Consider the following 25089-nt stretch of genomic DNA (forward strand, 5'->3'; position numbering starts at 1 on the left):
CCACGGAACAGTTCGCTGACCTCCTTGGAGAAGGACCCAGTGGAGAGGTAGACATTCGGGCTTGCACTTGATAGGCCCAGTCCCAATTTTGTGCATCAAAAATCCTTGCGTTACTCTGCAAATCGGTGGTCTGCACTTCCCCAGAGGTCAGGCCACTGCTCACCTACCCTCAATACCAGACATTCTGATGTGGCCCCTCGTGTCTGCTCTCAAAGCCTAGGACGTGCTGTGGCACTTCCTCGTGGAGATGGATGCAGAAAGGAACATGGGTTCGTTTACTCTGTGTAAAATCTCCCTCTCTTAGACAAATGTGTATGGGAGAGAAACAAAATAAATACATGTTTATATGGAGCTTGAAATGGAGGTCATGGATCAGAGTGAAATGCTTTCTGGAAATCTCAGGGAAATGACTCCTCTGCTTCAAGAGGTGCAACTGGTAATTCCTGACAGAGGAGGAAAAGATCCAGGCTGAGCACTTGACCTTCTGAAACAGTAAATGGCATTTTTAATGATGTTTAGAGCAATGAAAGACGGATTGTAGATAGACCAGGGAAAAGCGATGGTAGTTTTAATGAGAATGACAGTGGATTATAGGGGGGGAAATGTAAGCTTACAGGCTGAGCTGGGAGAGGCAGTGAGGAAGATGCACATCATGTAATGAACCATACTGTTCTGGCCAAATGCAGGGCTCTGCGTGCAGGCTGTGTCTCTGCCCACAAGCCAGCCTTCCTGGGAGCAAACACTCAATGCACTGATGTTCTCCCTGGCTAAAACAGTCGCCAGCAGCGAAGCTAGCTAATGCACAGTGGCACGGTCCTTTGTGAAAGTCATTAACTCTAAATAGGATGTCTCGTAAACAAAATAAAAAATAAAAACAAAAAGAAAAAGGAAGGGGTGTTTTAGGTCAGAAAACAGGGTTGTGTAGGCTATCATCCTGTTTCTGGAAGGGCTGGCAGCAGACACCTTGAGAAGAGTGTAAGAACAGAGCAGGTGGATGATGCTCCTTTAGTCTCCTCTCCCATTCACCAGCAAACACACTGTTCTTGAAAGAGATTCAGAAGCATATAAAACATGTGGACATCCACAGCACTTCGCAGCAGGATGTTCCTTGGTGAAGCCACACACTGTATGAAGGACACAATGTCTCCCTGTGCCTCTTCTGACCCACTGACAAGCTACTTTCACCCATTTCTCTGCCTGGAACGTGTGGTCAACATTTGAACCTAGTCAACAGCAAATAATTATTTATTAATTTCCCTGCTCATGCTGCTGGTTTTACCTGTGTTCTTACTGTGTGTATAATTTATCACATTCAACTTCATTTATCTTCTATGAAGATGGGGTGAGAGGATTGGGGTTGTTCAGACTGGTGAAAGAAGGCTCCAGCTTAGAGCAGCCTTCCAGTACCTAAAGGCAGCATACAAGAGAGCTGGAAAGGGACTCCTACAGGGGCATGTAGTGATAGGACAAGGGGCAGTGGCTTCGAACTGGAAGAAAGTAGGTTTAGATTAAATATTAGGAAGAAATTCTTTACTGTGAGAGTAATGAGGCACTGGACCAAGTTGATCAGAGAAACTGTGGCAGCTCCATTTGTGAAAATGCTCAAGGCCAGGGCTGGATGGGGCTTTGACCAACCTGTTCTAGTGGAAGGTGTCCCTGCTAACGGCAGGACATTGGAACTAGGTGATCTAGAAAGTTCCTTCCAACCCAAACCACTCTGATTCTATGGTTCTATTTTTGCACCTCTTTTATCTCTCCCTCCCTTTCCACAAGCACGGAAATGAAGGCATCACTCAGGTGGAGATAATATGGAGTTTATCGAGTTACACCCGGGAGAAGCTGGCAATGCTCAACTGGACTGAAACCAGAAGGGAAATGTGAGTGAATGACAAACAATTCGTGGTTAATAATGCCAACTCACGACAAGCAGAGTCCTAAAACACTGGTGGTCACTGCTGATCACAGCCCTGCATCTGGTCCCTCATCCACCTTCCCAGGTGGGTCAGCTTCAGCAGAGCTCCCAGTGCCACAGGGAGAGCCCCACCATACTGAGACAAGGCAGATGCAGCAGCTCTTTTGCTCCGTGCTGGTGACCAGTGTAATACGTGTCATGACAAACAAGGAGGAAGCGCTGTACCTCTCGAGCAAAAGCTTGGAGGACTCCTGGAGCATATTTAGCCGTGTTGCAAAAGAGCATCCCGCTGCAGCGGGTAGGATTCACATCTGGTGTGTCTTTTATCCTGCTGTACTGAGGACTGCAGCCCTTAGCAGAGGCGATCTGGGGAGCTGTGGCTGGGGGATGCTGCTCTGCGTGTGGGTCCTGCTCGGGGAGAAAGCGTTGCCCTGCCGAGGCTGATCCCAGCTGCGGGGCTGGAGAGGGGGACAGGGCAGAGATCACTCTCGGGCGGTGATGTTGGCTCCCAGCGCACACCCACAAACGTCCTCGCCCTGGGAAACCGCGGGCAGCCCTCCGCTCTCTCCTTCCTCCGCTCCCTCCGCCCGCAGCTCCCGGCGGGTTCCCGGCGCCATCTGCCGGCCCGGCCCGGCATCCCTGCCACGCCCAGGGCCGTGCCGTGCCGTGCCGGGCCGGGCCGGGCCGTGCCGCACAGAGCCGTGCCGTGCCGTGCCGTACAGAGCCGTGCCGTGCCGGGCCGCACAGAGCCGTGCCGGGCCGTGCCGTGCCGCACAGAGCCGTGCCGTGCCGTGCCGTACAGAGCCGTGCCGTGCCGTACAGAGCCGGGCCGTGCCGTACAGAGCCGTGCCGTACAGAGCCGTGCCGTGCCGTGCTGTACAGAGCCGTGCCGTGCCGGGCCGTACAGAGCCGTGCCGTGCCGTGCTGTACAGAGCCGTGCCGTGCCGTGCTGTACAGAGCCGTGCCGTGCCGTGCTGTACAGAGCCGTGCCGTGCAGAGCCGTGCCGTGCCGTGCCGGGCAGCGGTGTCCCTCCATGTGCCGGCACCCCGCCGGTCGTTCCTCGGCCTGTGACGGACTGACCTGTCACACGTGGACCTGCGGCTCTTCCTCGGCTCTCAGAGAGGTCAGCAGCAGCTGGAGAACCGGGCAGGGGGCGGGTGCCCGGGGGGGTTTGAGGAGGGTCGGCGGCGGAAGGGTCTGCCAGTGTCCCCTGCCCTCTCATCCCGGCCACCAGCCAGCCTCTCTGCTGGATCTTTCTGACCCCCGCCACCCTTGTTCTTTCCAGCTTTCACATCACACCGAAATCCCCTCCGTCCCCGCATCTTCATCTCTTCCATTCTTGTTTCCCAGCTCCTTTACATCCTGCTCTCCACATCACGCCAGGATTCCCTCTGCCTGAGCTCTCCACAGGGCCCTTCTTGTCCCTGGTCCCCTTGAACCCCTGGAAGTGACCTTGTCCTTGCTGTTCACTATACAGCCACTGTTCCCTCTGCTCCCAGAGCAGAAGGTGCCTCTGCCCCCTCCCTGTTCTGTGGGATAACTCCCTTTCCCAAGCTGGCTTCTGCTTCTGGCAGGCATTTTGGAAACCTAGCTGCTGGCTGTGCTTACCCCAAATCCACCAGACAGGAATCTGAGAGAAGCAAGTGAAGACAAGTCTGGAGAAAGTCCAAGTCTCACTGCTATGGAACTTCTCCCTTATATTTATCCTCATTTTTCTGTTTCACTACCCCTGCAAGGAGGGACAATATGACTGAAGGTGTTGTCCCACAGGAGACACCACAGTGGCTCTGTAGTCTCTGAGCTACCATTGGCCTTTGGAGGTGCCCAGAAGCTTGGGGATGAGGGAAATTACCATCTGACACATGCATACTCTTTCTTCCAGCAGACTCATGTGTAGCTGACCTTGATGAAGTGCCAACATCTTAACCTTAGGCTTACTCAAAGCAGTGCTAAGGTCTTCATTTGTTTGATACCGAATACATCAGGTGATTCCTGGAAACTGGCAAACAGCTACCCATAATCGAATCATGGCTTTCTATTTCTACAGCTGACAAAAGAAAGTAGCATCTCAATTATTTCTCCTTGGCTCCTCTAGGGAGTTGATATTCCTAGAAAAAGATTTACCCATCAGCCCTGCCTAGCCCAGAGGTGTTATTGGCCTCAGGAGCCTGGGTTTTTTTCCCAGCATTTATAAGAATGGATTGCTCAACCCCATCCATCTGGCACAGAGAAAGAGTTGCCTTCCCTGGAAGTCCAGCTCACATGGGGGCTGGGAAAAGGTGAGCATGGGGCTGCCTCCAATCCCCTCAGAAGATGACATAGTTCTGCCTCTTCTTCCTACAGTACTTTAAATTTCTTCTGTTAAAGCAAGGCACATTTGCTCCAGGAAAAGAAGCTGTTCCTCACCAGTAGGGACAGAGAGCTGCCCAGAGGATGCTCTGACTGGAGATGGTGCTGAGCAGGTGTCTAGCTCAGAGCTGCACAGAATACACCTGGACTAAGGGATCAATGTGGGAATCTCCTCCATATGGGCACCAGACTGGCAGAGATAATGGCCCTTCTTCTGCACCAGTCTGGGGCTTAAATCTGTGCTTGGAAAGTGCCTGGACTCAAGGTCCTCCTAAATCTGCCATGGTTTGAGCCCAGTGTCTTTCACACCAAAGGATGGGATGGGATGGGGTCGGAGCATCTCCTTCAATGGAGCTGGGCAAGCTTATGTGTTGCACATGGGGACAAAGAAAGGCAAGAAGCAGGATGGTTTGACTTGGCGTTGAGTGGCTGAGGGCCTGGTCTCTGCTCCCAGTGCTGCTAGTGCATCTTATGTAAGAGATCGTAAATAAAATCTGCAGCCACTGGGATGGGTGGAAATGAAGCAGGCAGAGTCTGACCCTCCATGTAGCAACAGTTAAAATCAGTCAGTTGAAATCATTGCCACCTGCAGTGTGGCTGGGTGGTGGTCATGTGCAGCACTTGTAGTGCACTGGCTGCTAGCTGGCCTTTTTGAAGAGCAAAACCAATTTAGGAACTGCTCCTACAGACCCAGTGGAGGGACGTCTTGATAGCAGAGGCAGCAGCCATGTGACAGTGGGGAGAGAGATTGCTTCTCCCAGAGCACTGCTGCAGCATGCAGGAGGATTAATCCAAATCTATTTTCTGGAATTGATTTAACACTGCGTTCGTTTATCTGCAGCTTCTGCTGAAAGATTTCATATATCAGATCTGAATGTTTCCAAGGCTGAAAGTCTTTCTTCTCTTGGGAGCAGCAGTTCTACAAGAGAACAACAAGTAGGAGCCCTAGGGAAGCAGCAGAGGGAAGGAATATTTTATCTTTAGTAACTGGTCATTTCCATTTTGGAGGCAGTGAAAGAAGAACCATCTGGTGTGTGCTGAATATTCACTACAGAAACAATTACTTGGTTATGAATACGTGCGTGTGTTATTGTTATTTATTATTTATAGGGTTCCCTAGGTGTGCTTGACACTTCACAAGCAGAAAGGAAGACCAGGGCTCCTGCATCTTGATGTGGCCAGTATAAATTTGACACAATGCTCAAAGCATCCAACGATGGCAGACAAGGGTTGAGCAGGCAGCTGGAGGGGAGAAGGAAGATGCCAGACCTGTGAAAAAGGGCAGTGCACTACTTCTGAGGCAGTAGCTGCTTCTACTGATGGAAGATTGTTTCAGATGGCCATGCTCACATTCTCCTGCCTGTTAGTTTGGGGTTTAATCTTCCCTTGAAGTAAACACCATTTACATTTATTAGTTTAATTTTCTACTCCTTAAGAGCTCTGTTCCTGCAATATCCTGCCTGGGAATGATGCAGAATGTCAGGAACCCTGTTCCAATAACTTTCCATGACAGTCATCTGGGAGTGATGGGTCTGCTCAGTTGGCTTGAGCTTTACAGCTCAGGAGCTCCAAATCAGTCAGCTGAGACAAATGATTTAGAGATGTTCTATTGTGTACTTTACCTGATAGTCAAAGTGTCTTGAAAGCAAGGAGGAGAGTCCCATCAAGGGCAGCCTGACACCTTGTTGTGAGGATATAACCTGTGGTACTGAGGCCAGCTGGGGATGACAGGAATTTGAGAGCACCCAGACACCTGCAGAGGATGCTCAGAGCTTTGCAGGAACAAAATGCCTGTAGTGCTCCCCCCTCTCTTGTCCTTTTTCTTTTCACTACTGCAGCTTTTCCATAGGCTGCAGCATTCAGCCATTCCTCTGGTGCTGAGTCAGTGTTATGGGCAAGGTTTGATGAAGGGAGCAGCTGTAGGCATTGGAAGGGAAGAATCTTGAATCTTTTAGGGGAAGAATTCCCACACCATTATGAGGACAGAGCTCAGGGGCATTTTGCAGGGCCAGCGGGGGTGGAGGAAAGAGTGGACCACAGCCAGAGACAACAGCCCTGGGCTGAGCTTGGGCCCAAGAGTGCCTTCCCTCCTACAGCACTCCCTTCCCACCTATAACCAACATTTTCTCTGCCTGCTTTTACATGCTCTGACACACTGAAATTTACTTGACTGCAAAAGTTTGTTTCCTGACACCACCAACAAGCAGCAAATAAGCGAAATGTTGGTTTTTGCAACAGCTTTCCTGACACAGCAGGGCACACCATAAATTGTGACTTAGAGCCCTTTTTTTCCACACAGGTTTGTTGCTCCATTGCATGGGCCAGCTAGAATGGACCAGAGCATCATGAACAACGTTATTTCCAACTCCTTGGAAACATGTTACCATCTCTTCCTTTGTTAATAAACACCCTCCTCATCAATACATCAGCACAAGTGAGGCAGCAAAATGGACAGTTAAAAATCACATCATTTAAAACCCAGCTGCCTAAAACCATACTGTCAGTCTGCCTGACCTCAGTGCTGGGTGCTCCTCTCAGGTCATTGTACAACAGGAACCTCAGGACCTTCACCCTTTCTCTCAGAAGTTTTTAGACACAATCCAAGTGGTGGTATTAAAGGGCTTGGCTTCCCCTAGGGAAGACATGGTAGCCACTTTCAAGTATGTAAAAGACTGCAGTGAGGAAAGGGTTTATCTTTCTCTGGATCCACTGGAGTAAGGACTACAACCTTAGACTGCTGCAAGGGAGTGCCACATTATGCATAAAATATTCTGAATGAATAACAAGTCGCTGAATGGATTGCCTGGAGGTGGTGGAGAATCTCCATCACCTGGGATCTTCAGGACTTTATCAGACTTTCGTCTGCAAAGGACAGGTAAACTTGGAGCAAGGGTATGGAAAATTGGGAAAGATGGTTGAGTTGGCGTCTGAAGGCCGTTTCTCACTCCGAGTAGAAGCTTAGCATCAGATTTGTGTTTATGGAAGATCAGATCCTGACAGCCTATGTAGTGTAACCCAGAACTGGATGAGGAAAGGGCTGAGCACCCTTTTGCTCTCAGTATTGATGCCTCCACCCAGGCAGATTTGTACCTGGTCAGCATAAAGGCAGGCAGCTCAGCCATGCAACATTTATTTTGTTGCTAAACTGAAGACATTAGGCTGCCCCTGTTACTTTTCTCGGCCATTCAGCTTTACCTAATCAAACAGGAAACCTCTCCAGACATTGTGGGTGTTCAAATTTTGAAGGCTAACTGCCCAGGAAAAGAAAATTCAAACCAAACCAGAAAGTTGTAGTTAAGTGATAATTTAAATCAAGCAAGCAACTGGTTTACCACAGAGAGCATTTCTTTCTTTAAAAATGTCACAGCAAATAGCAGAGGTTAAATTACTCATTCCAGAGAAAAATCACCATCAGACTGTATGTTGAATAATAAACGAATGGTGCAGGCTAACCCTATGCACATTTTGCAAAGGGTGGAAAGAATTACACATAATTTGGGATGCAATTTAAAGTGAAACTTTCAAAGATGTTGGGCAGGCTGTATCAGAGCATGGCATCAACTGGAACAGTGTTTTGTTCTGTTTGAAATCTCTCAGCACAAAGAATTAGAAGATCTGGGGACAAAGCTACAAAAACTGTCATCTGCCAGTGATTATCAAATGTAGCCCAGATGATTGAATGAGAGGATGGAATCACCAGCTGGTTGACAACTGCATAGATTATGTCAGTGGTTTCCTACCCTGCTTGCTAAAGGGAGATATTGGGAAAGAGTCCATACTAAGGAAAGTCCCTGCACACAACTGGCCATCAGGGAAGAGTGGTGACACTCAAAATCATCAAGGCCAGGGTGAGAGAGGGACTGGCTACAGTATGCTGTGCTAATTTCTGAAGGACATCTGCACAGTAGGTGATGAGAAGAATAAATTGCTCTTACATGTGTTTCTTATGCCCAGCTGCCAAGTTCTTCCAGAAAAAGGCAGATAGCATCATCCTTGCCATACTCAGAAGACAAGAAAATCTTGAGACATGAGTGAAGTGATTTTACCTATGGTTGGAAAGCAGAATGGGGAAATACTCCATCTCCTGGGTCACAACCAGACTCAGAGAATAAAAAGGGACAAAGTATTTCTGGGTGTCACACCACCAAGTTGTCTCATGATGTTGATTTTACAGCAGGAGAAAACCCAATTCATGCAGTGTTATTTTTTTTTTAATGTTTGCTCCAAATTACCTACTGTTCCCATTTTTTGCTTACATTCTGTGCTAATCTCCTTATTTACCTCATTCTCTCTTATATACATGTGCATGAACAAAGGCAAATTCATCCCCAGTCAATTTCTCCCCCATCCTGCAAACAGCTCATAATATCAACACAAACAGCACTGAAAAAGGATTTTTTTGCTATATTGTAAAATATGAATCCACTATTTTGACAGTGACAAATCATAAGCATCAATGTGCAGGAGCATTTTAATGAGAATGTGGGGAATAATCTGCCTCACCAACCTTCCATTCCAGTGGAAACAAGTTTTTTTCCCCTTCCCTTCCCTTCCCTTCCCTTCCCTTCCCTTCCCTTCCCTTCCCTTCCCTTCCCTTCCCTTCCCTTCCCTTCCCTTCCCTTCCCTTCCCTTCCCTTCCCTTCCCTTCCCTTCCCTTCCCTTCCCTTCCCTTCCCTTCCCTTCCCTTCCCTTCCCTTCCCTTCCCTTCCCTTCCCTTCCCTTCCCTTCCCTTCCCTTCCCTTCCCTTCCCTTCCCTTCCCTTCCCTTCCCTTCCCTTCCCTTCCCTTCCTCCTCCCACTTTAGCTACAGCTTTTGATGTTCCCTATGCAGGCAGGCTTAATGTCTTTCATGAGATGCAGTCCCCTCAGTCGGGAGTCTTTCATGACATGAAAAGATTCCTCTGTGATTTTTTTTTATTATTATTTTGATGTAAGCTGTTAAAATATGGAGAAAACACTGTCTGATTATTTAAAGATAAAGCCTAGACTGGGTCATGTATCTCTATTGCAAGGCTCAGTCTACTTTAAATTGATGAGTTGAGGGAATATTGGAGGATTTTTTTATTCTCAGTAGTCGTGACAGGAGAATGAGGGAGGTGGGAGTGAAAACTAGATCTGTTCTGAGCAGCCTCCCCTTCACTCTGCCAGAGGTGTCTCTTAGCTGTTTGTCACTGCAGATCCAGTGCCTACAGGCTTGGTTTTCCCTTGCTTGTGTTATTGCCACCACTTTTCTCAGAAATGTTGAACCACGAAGGTTATCTGGGAGAAAAGTTATTTCTAAAAAAGAACCCTTGAACGCTTCGTTGCTGTCATCACCTTCCATGCCAGTGCACGTGCCGAGGCAAGCACAGCCGCTCTCTCCTCCACTCCTCTCTCCCTAGAGACTGAGGCATGAAACACACTTTCATTTTGCTCTGAGCCTTCAGGCAAAGGGAGAGTCCCTTGTGGAGTTGCAGAGTCTGTGCTGAGGCGCTGGCCAGTAAACCTATGACCTAAAATGATGCAAAATGCCTTTTTCTTTGACTTTTCACCAGTGCAGGGTTTGGCTGTCTCCAGGGACACAATAGCCCTCTTCCCTTCCCCTGTCACGGGTGGTTCCTCTGTGGAGGGAGACAGGGATGCTATTCATCAGAGCTGCGAGGGTGCAGCACGTAGGTGTGTAGGAGAAGGAGAGGCTGTGCACAGAGCCTGTGTAGACAGTACAAGAAGAGCGTGGGTGGGCAGAGGGGATTGAGGGTGTGTAGCTGTCAGAGAGCAAACACGTCTGCAAAACTTCTACCAGCGCCAAGCTGCGGCCGCTGCCCAGGTCCCACGTGCCCAGATCAAAGCTTTTCCTGCTTGTGTTAAGGGAGGCTTTGACCCTGCAGAACCATCCCCCGCTCACACACACATTTCGCCTTGCTTCCAATGCTGGTTCCAGTAGGGGCAGCTTTGGGGAGGCATGAGGACACACAGGAAACTCACCTTGCCTCCCTCACCCACACCGCGGGGAGAAAGGGTGTTCTGCGGGCTGGAGCAGCAGAACGCCTCTGCCCACCCTTCTGCTCTCCCCGGGGGGGTTGTCAGGACCTCGGAGGCCCAAGAACACCTTCCTCTTTTCCTGGGCCGGGCTGTGCTCGGCGGGAGGTGGAAGGACCTGCAGCAAGCGCTGGTGGTGCTGAAGGGACAGCTACGGTGGAGACGGGCCGGGACCAGAGCGAGACGGGAGAGGGACACACGGAGAGGGAGGGAGAAGTGTGAGGCTGAATAGCCCAGGGACCAGGACACGGACAGGGAGACACACGGGGCATTCCACGGGGAGAGACAGACACGGGGCAGGGGGCAGAGAGAAGAGGGACAGGAAGGGAGAAGAGGAGGGAAAGGGAGAGGGAGAGGGTGACAGGGCAGGCTCGGGGCTGGATCTCGGCATGGCCGGCCGTGGCGGCGGCTCCGCCGGCTCCAGACACGCCGGTACCGGGCGGCACCCGCCGCGCCTGGGGACAAGGGGACTGCAAGGTGGCAGCGGGCAGCCCGCAGCGCCGCGGGGCCGAGGCGGCTCCGGGGCCGCCGGGGCTCCGCCGACACCGGCTCTGGGGAGACCTTGAGGCTGCCGGCGCGGCTGTGCTCGGGGCGCCGGGGTACCCGCACCGCCACCCGGCTGGCTGCCCGCCGCTATCCTGTGCCCTGGCGATGCAGGCTGTGCCCCGCGATGATCGCCCGTCCGGCGGGGATGCGCCGTGCCCGGCCGGAGCTGGGCTGCAGCTGCGGGGCTGCCCCGGCTCGGCAGCCGAGCGCCGCAGGTTGCATCCGGACGGCACTTGGACCAGCTGTTTTGTGTATTTTCTAATTTCGTGCAGAACAGGGCAGCGATCATAGAGGTAATCTGTAGATCCGTGGCTTTAAGGGATAAATTAGAGCATTGGATTTGATCCGTATTGCAGTGGATTAGAGCAACCTCTCCCCCCTCCCCTTCTCCTCCTCCCACCCCTCCTTTCCAATTCACTCCCCCCTCCTCCAGCACCACCTTTTTTCCTCTCATGCAATACCAAAACTGACCCTGTCTGGCAGAGAGACTCTGCTAGGCGAGCAGAGCAGTGCTCACATCGCCAGCACACCGCGGGAGCCGCCTCTCCCCTTCCAGCCGCTGCAGCCCCTCCGGGGCACCGCCGCTGCGAGTTCCCCGGAGGCTGGCGCCGGGGCCGGGGTGTCTCCTCCGGGAACCGGGGAGCGGTCGCTGCCCACGGGCTGTCCCTTTGCCTCGGCCCGGCCGGGGCCGTGGGGCGGCGGCGAGGGAGAGCGGCCCCCGGAGGGCATTTCCCGAAGGCAGCGGGGCCGAGACCCGGCAGGAAATGGAAGGATGAAGTGTGCAGCCGGAGCGGTGATGTTCCTTCTCTCCTTGCTTTCCCCCGCAGGAACGTAATCCGCAATGCTAGTTCTCAGGTTGCTCAATGTTGTCGCTCCAGCCTACTTCTTGTGCATCTCCCTAGTGACCTTCGTCCTCCAGATCTTTGTCTTCATCCCCAGCATGTTCAGAGACCCTTCCACCACCCCACTTTTCTCGCCTGCTCTGCTGCACGGGGCCCTCTTCCTCTTCCTCTCAGCTAATGCCCTGGGCAACTACGTCCTTGTGATCCAGAGCTCCCCCGAGGACTTGGGCAAGGACTTAAACTTGGGCAAAGGAGCTGAAGTGGCAGACTGGCTGGATGGAAGCAGGTCCCCTGGCTCAGCCTTGCCCAGCACTCACTTCTGTAGACTGTGTGCCAGAGTCACCCAGAGGCATGACCACCACTGTTTCTTCACAGGGAACTGCATCGGGAGCAGGAACATGCGAAACTTCATCATGTTCTGCCTCTACACCTCCCTGGCTTGCCTTGACTCCCTGGTGGCAGGCATGGCTTACATTTCTGCTACACTTTCCATGTCCTTTGCGGACCCGCTGGCCTTCCTCACTCTTCTGCCTCACTCCATCAGCCAGTTCTTCTCAGGTAAGGACTCCTTGATCAGAGATGAGGAGCGTGTTCCTCCTCCAGGGCTCCTGGGATGGGGGGACCTGATCTTCCTTGGACAGCCATCTGTGTGGAGGTGTGGTATGGAAATGGGCAAGAGGGGCAATTTGCCTCCTTTGGAGGCTACAGCCAGCCTTTTCAAAAGACTTTGCTTCACCTGAAATAGAAGCTGGCACCCACTCCAGGTTGCACCCATAGCTATATTCCCAATGCATTAGGCTCTGGAAAATGCCCCATAACCAACTCGGTGGTGACAGAATAGAGCTCTCTCTTGTGCAGGACATGTGTTGTAATTAGACAGAGGGGATGGATTTCACTGCAGGTATGGGGGGTCTTTTGCCTGTCCTACAGGTAGAGGTGGGGGCTTTTGTACCCTACAAATCTGGAGGTTCCCCATATCCCAGCAGGTATATCTTACCCAGGTCTACTCCCCTCACTGTCACCCACCTCCTGCCTCCTGGCAGTACAAACTTACTGAGATCTTTTCATCCTTCCAGCACAGGAGAATTGGGGTTTAGGCAACAGAAGACGAGAGAGGAGTTAATGTGACATGATTAGCTACCTGTCTTGTGACTCCAGTCTGGGACATAAGTCCACAGAGAACTAGGAGAAATTCTCTGTGCTGCTCTTTGCAAAAGCTCCACACCAAAAGCAAATACCTCCTTCTCCTTGCTACCATTCCTTATCCTTCTTTCTACTTCTTTCCCTTTCCCCTCTTTCCCTGCCTTTCTGTAAATCTCCACAACCTTTCTCCTTCCCTCTCCTGATTTTGCTCCCATAACCCATCCTCTGCTCTTGCAGAGCAAGAAGCCGTGCTTCTTCACCTTTCAGCACACCCTCAAACTCTCCAACCTCAACCCTTTCTCTGACCAAACCCAAGAGTTAGACAGATCTTGACCTCAGGGATTATGCAGACAGCCTGGACTGTTACTCTGCCCTGAGAGCGACTGCAGAAAATTGCCATCTCTCCCCTGTGCTCCTGCTTCATGCACTTACATCAGCTTTTACTAGACTAAAATAGGTATCCCATATATTTTATCTTGGCAGGTTCAGCTGAGCTTAGTAAGAAGGGAGTCTGTTTTGGCTTGTGCACTGTCACCAGAAGTGTTGATTAAGATCTGAGTGTGGAGACTCCACTTCTGGGAATACAGGAGCCAGAGAGGCCCCAGCTTGCTTTTCGGATTCCAGACTGGGTTGCCATCTGAAAACAAACAAATACCTCTCTACTTGGCAAATTTGCAGATTTGTCATGGTAATCGCTGAAAGACAATAAACATGAAATCCTGCCATGACATTTTAATAGAATCATTTTTCCAACTAGAAAAAAATTTTGTAAATAATGTTGCATGAGCTTTACTAGCATTAAAAACACCGGGAATGATTTTCCCCTGTGCCTAAGCTCTGCTCAGCACAGCAGTCTGGGAGGGGGAGCAGGGATATGGGAGGAGATTATCAAGGAATTAGGTCTCTGACTCTGAGGGCTCATCTGCACAGAGGTGGGTCCTGGCATATATTTGCAGAGACACCGAAGTGTCCCAGCTCTGGTGGCAGCAACTATGGTGCCAAAACAGCATGTGGGCAGTGTTTGAGTGGGACACAGTGGGGCTGGGAGCAAAGCTCAGAGCCAGAACACCCTTGAGAGGCAGCAGCTCCCACCAAACCTCTAGTTCTGCTGAGAAGAGAACTGCTGCCTCACACAGCAAGACACAGGTATGTGGTGTCTTGATTGCTTGGGCCTACTGAGTTTCTACCAGCACATTTAACCTCCATTTCAGGAAAGAAAAACACAGTTTTGAACAGTTACCTGGAAGGGTTGCTCACACAGTATTTTTCAGCTAATGTAACTATTACTTAAAGGTTGTTGTATGATCCAAACAGAGGACTGTGATAGCAAAAACTTTATCTTTCTTCTTCTCCATCATGCCAACTGTACTAAAGGAGGATGAAGAGTTAATCCGCTGGTCTTATGTCAACTAAGTGTTCCCTGCTTTCATGCTGGGAAAGTTTTCAGCTGGCTCATTCTACCCAGACTGTACTCAGGCCTGGATTTCAGAATCTAACCCAAAGTCGATAACTACAGCCTACAATACAGCTCTTCTGCCATGGATAATATAAGCTTGAGATCATACTGGGTCACTTAGAGCAAAAAAGAATCTGACACTAAAAGAGACTGTGGGGATGAGGGGCAAAAGGAGAGCACTATCATAAACACTTCATATTGGACCACATAAAAAAAATTATAGAAAATGGTTTATGTAGGTAGCCTGAAGAAAAGGTTAAAAAATCATGTATCTGTAAAGGATGGCTCAGAGATGCTTAATATTTTCAAGGGAAAACAAGGGTAATTACCTCCTGAATGTTGAATTTCAGCAAGTCAGATAAATAAAGCTTATAGGTGCCTTGCAAAGGGTTAAAAAAAAAAAAAAAGTCTCTCTCCGTATCTCACCTCAGCATTAGCTGTAGGAAAAAAATATCTGTCACACTCTGGTCCAGTAAAGGAGGGACAGATAATCCAGTATTTGACTCTGGGCTTCCTACCTGGTAGATTAAGTTATTCTGACAGAATTGGTATGAGGATTTGTCATTATCCTAAGGGGCTTGTTCTTCTCTTGCTGTGTTGCATACAGAGCCCACTGAGCTGAATGGGATCTAATAAGAAGGGAAAGATGACATTGCATTTAGGAAGAAAATGGAATGATTCCTGCACCTTTTTCAGGTGAAGACAGTCTCCGAAAGCTTGAGGCTGTAGTCAGTGTCCTTACAAATTATCCTCAGAGGAGCCTGCCCCAATCTTTCACTTACAGCACTGCCAGGTGGGAAAGATGGGATTCACAGATTGCAGAACCAGGTGAAAACCTAATCCAGCTTTCTGCATAAGGGAGGCGAGAGAGGCATATCCAGTCACCCTTCTGTTGAACTTAAAACCTGAAGCCCCATGTGCCTCTTTTAGGCAGCACACCTCTACTGTCCATGCAATCCCTGCTCTATCACAGTTGGTCTTGTAGGTCCCGTGGTCTTCCAGAGGAGCAGAAGCTTGTGAGAGCTTTTTTTTTATTTCTAAACCCTATAGGAACCAATGAAAAGATCTCAGCTATTTATACCAGTATTGACACACATTTCATTTCCTTTGTGTAAATATGCCTGTGCGTAAATATGGGTGTTTAATAATATACCAATATGCACAAAATACGTGCATAAACATCATATGGGCACACAGAGAATATTATATTAATGGGTTTAGATCTGCTTATACACTGAAAGGTCACTCAGTGATACCTGCTGTTACACTGATATTTTCCAGAAGGAGTTCTAAAATCATTGTAGAGGAAAGGGTCTACAAAGTATTTTTATTCAAATATATACTAAAAATCCCAAGTTGAATTAGGAGCTTCAGATATTCAAAGTATTTTGAGTATTCTAGCAGCAGCTGGAAAGGCCTTTGGATTGTATTTTAGAAAGTTTTCTTTCTTGCATTCACATGAAGACTGCCTTGCCCCAAAGAAAGAAAAGTCATTATTGATTTATTTTTCTTTTTTAACATTTTTTATATATGTATATGCACATATATATATGTATATATGCATACATACAGTAGAGATGGAGAAAAAGAGAAATCTGAAATATTTCTGCCTTGTGTTAATACAAACAGTAAGGTTTCTAGAAGGATCTACATACTGTAGGATCCACTTGTCTTTTCAAAATCCTAGAAACCTTAAATTCCTTGCCATGAGCAGGTAAATCCTTAAATGAATTAATCATTGTTCAGAACAGTGCTGGAGACTTACAGATATGCTTTACTTCTGGCTGAATTTGTCCCTGTAATCTAGATTCTCACATTAACAGCAAAAGGATAAGTGTACAAGAGACCATTATAATTTTAGTATTTCCACAGCAGATCCATTGCATCAGACACTCTGAAGGAAATAATTTAGTTAGAGCAACAAGCCTGTCTTGTTCCTACCTCCCCACTTGTGCCCAGAGAGAACAGGTGGTTTGTTGCTTCCTGGGGCTGTGTTACGCTGCATGTGTGTCTAAGCTCTTTCTTTTATTGTCCTCCCTCCCTCCTGGTTTTCAGGAGCTCTCCTCAGCTCTGAGATGTTTGTCATCCTCATGCTCTACCTCTGGCTTGGGATTGGACTGGCCTGTGCTGGCTTCTGCTGCCACCAGCTGCTGCTGATCCTGCGTGGGCAGACACGGTACCAGGTGCGGAAAGGAGTGGTGGTAAGAGCCCGGCCCTGGAGGGAGAACCTGCAAGAAGTCTTTGGCAAGAAGTGGCTGCTAGGACTTCTCATCCCTGTGCAGAACGTGGAGAGTAGCTACCGTAGGCAGAAAGAGAAATAAAATCCCCGTGTGTGTGTGTGTGTGCATCCCACGCACACAGCACCTTCCCTGTTCTTCCACTGTCTCCTGGATCACTACAGAGCTGGGCTACTCCATCTCTTGGGATTGCAGCCGCTGTGGGAGGAAAGGATGGGCTATCAAACAGAATAAATTTAGCATATAAATGTGGAAATCACAAACCATGTAGGTGAGATACTGCAGCTTAGTAGTCACATCACTGCTCTGCATATGTGGCAACAGTCTTTGAACTAGCAGAAAACTTAGTCAGACCCTCCTGTGGCTTCCTGTCTGAATCCCCCAGTCCCCAGCCCCATTAGTCACCCTATATAGTCTTAACAAACTGCAGCAGGAGCCTGGGCTGCTGTGGGAGACTGTAAAAATGGTGTCTAGTCTTTGGGAAGGTTTTGTGGAATGCCTGTTTGGCTCTTACATACTTGAGGTAACTCCACATGAGAGCATCATTCCAGAAGAGTTTGGACAGTGATCTCAGGTACATGGTGTGATTCTTGGGATTGTCCTGAGCAGGGCAAAGAGTTGGATTTCAATGATCCCTGTGTGTCCCTTCCATCTCAAGATATGATTCTTGATTCACAACACTGACAAGCCCTTAATGACAGAACCGCAATATGCATCAGGTAAACCTTCTCTCCACAGGCTAGAAAATCAGGAGGAAAACAAAAAGAAATTGAGAATTTCTCATTTCTGTTCTTGATCTATTCCCTATACAATGATAGGTCAAGACTGTAGCTCTGCTACTTATTTTTAGCAATCCTTTGTCCAGTGACAGAGTCCAGGCAAAGCTGCCCTTCTGAGAGGGAGCAGCAAGCAGATAAATCATGGTCAGATGGAGGGACAAGGAGAGGAAAGCACAAAGGTGAATGAAAATGCTGTGTTTGAGAAGCTGTGTGATGAGACAAGCTATGCATACCTGTGAGAGAGACAGAAGGAAGTGTGACCACACAGCAGGCAGCTGGGAGGGTGCCAAGAGCATTGCTGCTGTGTCAGAGCCCTGATGCATCACAGGGGACACCTGCACCATTAGTGCTGTGAAGAGTTCAAAATCCCAGAAGACAGGGAGGTTTTCGAGCCCATCAGGGCACTTCATTTTGCACTGAAACAAACAGAGGAATGCTTTTCTCAGACATCCCTGCCACACTTTAGTTACAGGCTCTCCAGGGCAATTCCCTCTCACATTGCTGCTGAGGGGAAAAATCATCCATGTTATAACTCCATTAAGGATGTTAATAGAATTACTACAGGGATTAATCAACTTCACATGTCAGTTGGTCTTTAGCTGCAGCAGCAGCCCATTAGATCAGTGCTCAGATCCTATGCTTATAGATGCCTTAATAAAGGATATCATAACATCTCTACCAGGATCATAGCACTGGATTCCCCAGCAGCTGCAATGAGAAGCCTGTGTTTTGGCAAACTGCATCAGCTTATGTGGGCTGGATAGGAATCCACTGCTTCTCTTTAATAGGCCAGGGAGTATGCTGCAAAAAATGTAATTTCTTCCTCAGAAAGGCTCTTGGTACGTTCCTGATAGTGGAATGCACCTTGCTTTTATCCTTGCGTTTCTCCCAAGCCAGAATGGAGTCACTCATTCCTACAGGCTTTGTAACCTTCTTTGACTGCTTTGCACTTGAACACACATTTGAATCAATAACAACCGAAGTCTGTCGTGATGAGCAGAGTAACCTTGAAAATATACTGGAAAAACCCTTAGCTGAATAACTAAAACATGGAGGATAAACATCCTTCCACATTGTGTGTGTTCACATGAACACACCATTGTTTCCATGTGTAATATGCTGTATTTTCTCTAACAGTGAACAATAAAAGGCATTCTGATTTTTTACTCCAGCTGTATTGTGCTTTTTGACAGCTACTCTCATTAGCTGTCTCTGTACATTTGTTACAGCATACACACAGATTTGTCAAAGGAAGAAATTAGGATTTGTTTATTGCCTTTGCCAATAATTCATCGTGTGATTTTTGACAAGTCCTTTCATCCTCCCTACTTTAATGTAATAACCAATCTAAAAACACCTATAATAACCAATTTGAAGGCCCATCCTAATTTCTATTTATAAATTACACTACCAAAGTCAGAGCTTGTCAACTCAAACCTATAAGAAAATTAAGCTATTATCATCACCCACAGACAGCATCTCAACAAAAATTTTTTCCTTCCTGGCAAATGGTGTCAAGGTGAGCAGACAGTCACCTAGACACTGGAACCAGAGCCAGAGTCTCATGCCATACACTTTGCCTTGGAAGGGTTATTCTTGTTCCACAGACTTGCTGATCCAATTTCTCCACTTTTGTAGACTTAAGAGACAACAGGCTTTCAACATTTCAGCCACCAGCAGAAATTATGGTTTGACATCTTTGCCCTCTGCTTTTGGCTTTTGAGGGACACTGCAGTCTCGAGCAGCTCATGGCACTTGGCACCTGCTGGCACAGGCTGTAAAACTCCTTAGGGCTGCACACTGAGAAGGGCAAAACAATTCAGAGTTTCAGAGGGCCACTCTGCAAGGACAGAATCCAGCCAGTGCATTAGTTGCCCATGAAGCCTCTTCACATCAGGGCTGGATCATGCTTGGCCCCTGTGTCAGGGTTACAGCCGTCTGCCCTTAACACAAAATTTCAGTCCTTGCAGAAGCACAGACAGATCCCAGTTTGAGTCACTGCAGCACAGTCACGCACAACTATTCTTCCTGTCAGAGACCTGTGTTCCTGGCTGGAAATTGCTGCATCACCATTTTATGCAGCTAAATGGCTCATTTGCAGCAAACTCCTGGATTTCAGCAGTCATGGTGGGATTTTCAGATGGATACAGCCTTTACAGTTATGATCCTCTGGGATGGAAAGAGCTATAAAAATGTAATATTAGACTGACCCTGTATATTGGCTTATTGCTCTGCTCATTCCCAAGTGTGCAGACTTCCCTGTTTGGGGCAGTGGTTCTGCAGGAGCAGTTAAGAGGGTTTTTTTAATTAGTTAGCTGCCCTGACATCCCTTCCTTGTCGTACCTTTCTATACTTACAGAAATCCTTGGCAAGAAAATGTGACAGGGCTCAAAACTGTGAACAGAACCTTTGCTCTTAAACATGATTTAGTAAATGAAGGCTGAGCTCAATGGCAATGTTGCAAATTCTAAATCTGTTCGATGGCTCTAACGTTTTCTAAGGATACATAATAAAAGCTTCTCATCCTCTGTGCTTAAAGAGTCATTACTTACTATTTGCATTTCATTGCATAGCAGCTGCAATAGCAAATATATTTTGGAACATGATTTCTTGTGACAATGTCTAAACACTTGCTAAGGCTTTAAAAATAAAGCACTTAGGCTTCTCTGGCTTTGGAAAATCAGATGACCACCAGATTTCTCCTCTGGTAATGCTAGTGGCTGAAGTAAAAGCTCCCTGTTGCTAAAGACCTTCCACAGAAACCACAGACGTTTGCTTAGTGGCTTGTCTATTTTAAGTGTGACCATTTGAAAAAAAATGGTGTCACTTCCAAGGTCTCAGATGCCTTTGAAATGGCAGTATAGAGGAAATGAAAGGATGCAACTCCGAAGTAAACCAGAAATCTGTTCTTATGTACAATAAGAATCCCATAAAATGTAAGTAGTAGATGGTGTTCCTGTCCATACTGCACTACCAGGTGGCCCTGAAGGCCTGCATGCCAAAAGGTCTCAATCAGATATCCTCAGAGGATATGGAGTTAAAATGTAAAATTTTAAGGCTAAGGGAACATGGGAGAAAAGATGAGGTGAAATCACATTTGTCTTAAGAAGTAGCCAGCTCAAGGGAGATGATCACAGTCTAAAAATACTTTCAAGGAGACAGACTGAATGAATGAGAAGGCTCATTAACTGTAAGGATATAGCAGGAGGAGGACAAGCAGTCCTGGACTGAAAGAAAAGCTGAGGTCAAGAGCAATCAGAGAAAGTGGCTCCAGTGGGAGCAGCAGTGATTTGATGTGCGTAGGGATGATGAGAGCCATCAGGCAGTATGAGGTATGACAACACAATTCAAGTTAACTTCATTGATTGTTGGCTGAATGGACACAATGAAAGTTAAGAAAACTCATTGCTAATCACTTTCTGCTCAAAAAACCCTCAAAGCCCCAGCAGAGCCAAAAGGGTTTTTCCTCTCTTGAGCAGCAAATTATGTTTCAAAAAGGGGATTCATGGATAGAAACCATATGTAACATCAGCAGAATCCATATATTTCTGTTTGAGTTATTTAAACACTATCCAAAACTATCATAGTTGGAGTAAAGCGATGACCTACTTGTCCAATACACGAAGGGAGAAGAAAACTTAAGCCTATGTGGAGTCTCTGTGTCCTGCTGGATATTTACACCCATGGAAATAGGTCAGAAAACTTAACAAACAGCAAGCTGGTCTTTAATAATGACATGTCCACATGTGGGTTTTTTGATTTTCCAGCTCTTTTCCAGAAAGTCAGGGGAATAAAGAATCCCTGGAGATTACACCAGAAGTCAGCAAACATGGACCAAAGAGTGCTTCAGTCCCCTTATGGAGCCATCCTGGCAGCAGCCTTGTCTTCATTATACCAAAGAGCTTTTAGCACTGGCTGTCCTACTGAATCTAACTGGCAAGTGATGTCAGAGCTCCAGTCCCATGTCTCTTAAGGTTTTTGGAGCCGGATTTTTCTAGTCTGCCCAGATGTTTACAAATAAAAGTTGGAAGTTCTCAAGGGTTGATCCAGGCACCCACCAATGCCCCTCTACTACTCCCCTCTACATCTGGAAGAGGAGAGAAAATATAACTAAGGAAAGGTTCATGCCCTGAGATAAAGACTGGGAGAGATCACACACCAAATACCATCTAGGGTAAAAGAAATTTGAATTGGGGATATTAACTGAATTTATTACTTACAAAATCAGAGCAGGATGATAAGAAGTAAAATAAATCTTAAAAACACCTTTTCCCCACCTCTCTCTCCCCTCATTTCTGAGATCTACCTCCTCTCCCCCAGGGCAGTGCAGGGAGATGGGGAATGGGGGTTATGGTCAGTTTATCACTCATTATTTCTGCTGCCAACCAGGGAGATGTGTCTCTCCCCTGCTCCAGCGTGGGGTCCCTCTCATGGGAGACAAACTTCTCCAACAGAAGTCCATCCCATGGGTAACAGTTCTCCATGAACTGCTGCAACATGGATCACTCTTCTATGGGATATAGTCCTTTAAGCACAGCTTGCTACAGCATGGGTCCCCACAGGGTCTCAAGTCCTACCAGGAAACCTGCTCCAGTGTGGGTTCCTCTCTGCAGGTCCCTGCTAGGAGCCTGTCCCAGCACAGGCCTCCCACAGGTTCACAGCCTCATCTCAGGCATCCACCTGCTCTGGTGTGGCTCTCCACCACAGGCTGCAGGTGGATCTCTGTAGCCCTGTGAGTCCTTTCTGGGCTGCAGGGTGACAGCTGCCTCACCGTGGTTGTCACCACGGGCCACAGGGGAATCTCGGCTCTGGCACCTGGAACACTTCCCCCCTCTGCTCCACTTGGTGCCCTGCAGAGTTGTTCATGTCATGTATTTTCACCCTGCACTTCTCTGGCTGCAATTACATCTGCTCAACAGCTTCTTTTTCTTCTCAAATGTGTTATCACAGAGGTGTTACTATAATTCCTGCTTGGCTCAGCCTTGGTCAGCAGCACATCCATCTTGCAGCCACCTGGAGCATTGACTCTGCTGGACATGGAGGAAACTTCTGGTAGTTTCTCACAGAAGCCACCCTGTAGCCTCTCTATGACCAAAACCTGGTCATGCAAACTCAATATACAGCATCAGACACTGTTGGCACAGTGCTTCAATTAACATGTTATCAGTCACCTTAATAATTGTTCCAGAGTTGCTATCAATTAAAAATAAATGGAGCATGTTGATCAGTTTACTTCACAAGAGGCAAGGCAGGGGCAGCAGCAAGCTCTGTGTGCCAAAGTTTCATTTGTCTGCTACTGATTTTACTGTATATCCACGAGCTTAGGAGAATGCACAGCCTCTGGCCTGCATTTCAGCTCTTTTGCTCAGTCTGTCTTTAGCAGCAGTCATTTCAAAATTATTGTACCTAACATGAAAGATTTTCATTATCTCAGTCTTTTAGCTGCTTGTGTTGGACAAGAAGAGATGAAGACCTGAACCTCTGTATCATCAGACTGCTGAAAATACAATAGATTGGTTTTTCAACACAACACCCTTAATGATCTTATATATTCACTGGGCAATGGATTTAACACAGTGGACACACACAAAGTCTCTAAGAGTTAACAAGAAACTGCTGAATGCACCTTGTCAAAGAGGCTGTTACCAAGGAATTATGTTATCATCCAGAACTGCTTGAGACCAGAGATGAGCTTTATGGTTAGTGACAGGAAAAAAGGAGAAAGAATAGCTGGTACTCCTAATGGTTCATAACTGCCAGGAGGAAACTGTTGAGCAGTTCAGCAGGAGCAACCTTTGTGGGTCTAAACATGAACTGCTAAAGTCAGACAGTCCCACTAAGTACAGATGATATGAAAGTTGGTTTGAGAAAAAACTTCAACATAGTATTACCTAAAAGAGAAAGTGATTCACTGATTAAGATTTCCCAGGAACTCAATGCTAAGATCAATGTTTTGAGCCCTTCAAGGCTTGGAGAGCCTGTGCCCCTACTGACAGCTTTCAAGTATCAGCTCTTTATCAATGTCCACTGAGTTTGATATTTAAAGCTATCATTAGTTGTTCTCCCAAAACATCCAGTGCTTTATTGAGTGGTTTACTCAGTGCTGAAGACCAACATAGGTCATCCCAGTAGCAGCCATTGATACTATGATTTTCTTCTCCAGGGAACACATGAAACACTCAGTGGGATGGATTTGTCTGAGAAAACTTTGATTAACCAAGCAGTTTATTACACTACAGAAAATTTGACTGAGATTATTATTTTCAAGAGAAATAATTTTTCCTTTTCAAGCCACAGTACAGATATAAAATAAACCTGGCTGTCTTCCTTTATGCTCCCATTGTCACTAAACATCCAAGGAAATAGGTTAATTTGTGAATATGAAGCTACTGAAAGAAGCCTAAGAAAGCAAAACGTGGCAACAAAATTTTACCTAGGTATCAGCTGTACTGTTCATCACTTAAAATCTCTTCTATAGCTCTGGAAACAAAGCTCCAAGAAACATAATAATTTCATGCTAGGAGAAAAGGTGAAATTTCAAACCAAACTCTTAAAACCCAAGAGTCTACAAGAACTGGAGTGTTTCCCAGGTGTATGGATTCAGCCCACCATCATCTCAGATCATTCCATTGCTTCAGGATAGACAGGCATGTCAGAAATCTGACTGTATAATCAACGCAGCTGGAGGCACAACCAGCCTGGGCAGAGCCAATGCCTGCTGCAAGAGGTGCCATCAGCTCAGAAAAATGTTACTATCCAGGCTGTTAATAGGGCACTAGAAGCCCCCTAGTTCAGATAAGCATCTTTCCTGTAAGACAGAAGCTTCCTCTCAGACCCAGCTCCATCAGACTGCAGGCCAACATCACATTTCTCCCCTTGACTATCTCTTTTTGAATTTGTCTATGAACTACTCCTCATGAACTAATTTGGCCAAAACTTGTCCAACGCCATCCAATCAGCTATTAGCATCTTCTGCAAAAGGGTGAAATAAGTGAAGGAGCATGCCTGAGTGAAGGACAAACTGAGATGAGCCTGCAGAATAAGATGGCAGCATTTTAGACTGCATATGGACTTGAAGCAAAAAAAATTACAATCAACCTTTTCCATAGTTCTGTAATGCAGAAAGAAATGGAATATTATATTCAGTTTTGCTTTTATTAGTCAAGCAAATGGAGTTCAAAGAAAAGACGTAAGTGTTTAAGAAGCTGAAAAATGGATTTGTAAGATTTAAAAATCGTTGTATTTATCTAGCTCAGGAAACTGCAACTAAAGTGGATGTAAGGAAAATGTGACAACCACCCCATGAATTTTGGAGGGTGAGAAAAATAATTCACGCTGGACAAACAAGCATCAACTAGAAACAGTGCTCAGTTTAAGAAAAGGAAATAATACATTAACATTTCAAGAAGTACTTCCAAACAGCAATCCTTCCACTGAGAGCCTTTGGAATAAACCTAGGTTGGAGAAGTTGAAATTTTCAAATCTAGGGAGCTACTGAATGAAAAAGGTAAAGAACAGTGAATAGGGAAGTGCCCGCTGTTGCTGGAAGAATAAATAGCCATAGTGGGAAAAATAAACCAGAGAAGCTTCCTCTTTTTACCTAGACATTTGTTCAAGTGTAATCCAAGACAAGCTATCCTTTTCTGTGTTTCACATCCTCCTATCTCATCTGGCTTCGAAATATTTATTAGTATCAGTGCTAGATTTTTCAATAAAAGTAACATGAAACAAATAGCTGTGCAAATGAAGTTATATATAGGTGATTTGTGCTGAAACAGAGTGTAGGTCTTCTCTTCATAAGCATGGT

General features: G+C 47.0%; 1 protein-coding gene across 1 annotated transcript; it reads left to right on the forward strand.

The window, feature by feature from the left end:
- The first annotated feature begins 11435 nt into the window (after positions 1-11435).
- ZDHHC22 (zinc finger DHHC-type palmitoyltransferase 22) lies at positions 11436-18426 on the forward strand. The gene is made up of 2 exons (XM_066322001.1): positions 11436-12225; positions 16322-18426. The coding sequence occupies exons 1-2, from the start codon at positions 11667-11669 to the stop codon at positions 16585-16587; spliced, it is 825 nt and encodes a 274-aa protein (XP_066178098.1). The 5' UTR covers positions 11436-11666; the 3' UTR covers positions 16588-18426.
- Positions 18427-25089: the final 6663 nt, after the last annotated feature.

This window comes from Sylvia atricapilla, chromosome 6, assembly GCF_009819655.1.
Source record: "Sylvia atricapilla isolate bSylAtr1 chromosome 6, bSylAtr1.pri, whole genome shotgun sequence".
Classification (NCBI taxonomy): domain Eukaryota; kingdom Metazoa; phylum Chordata; class Aves; order Passeriformes; family Sylviidae; genus Sylvia; species Sylvia atricapilla.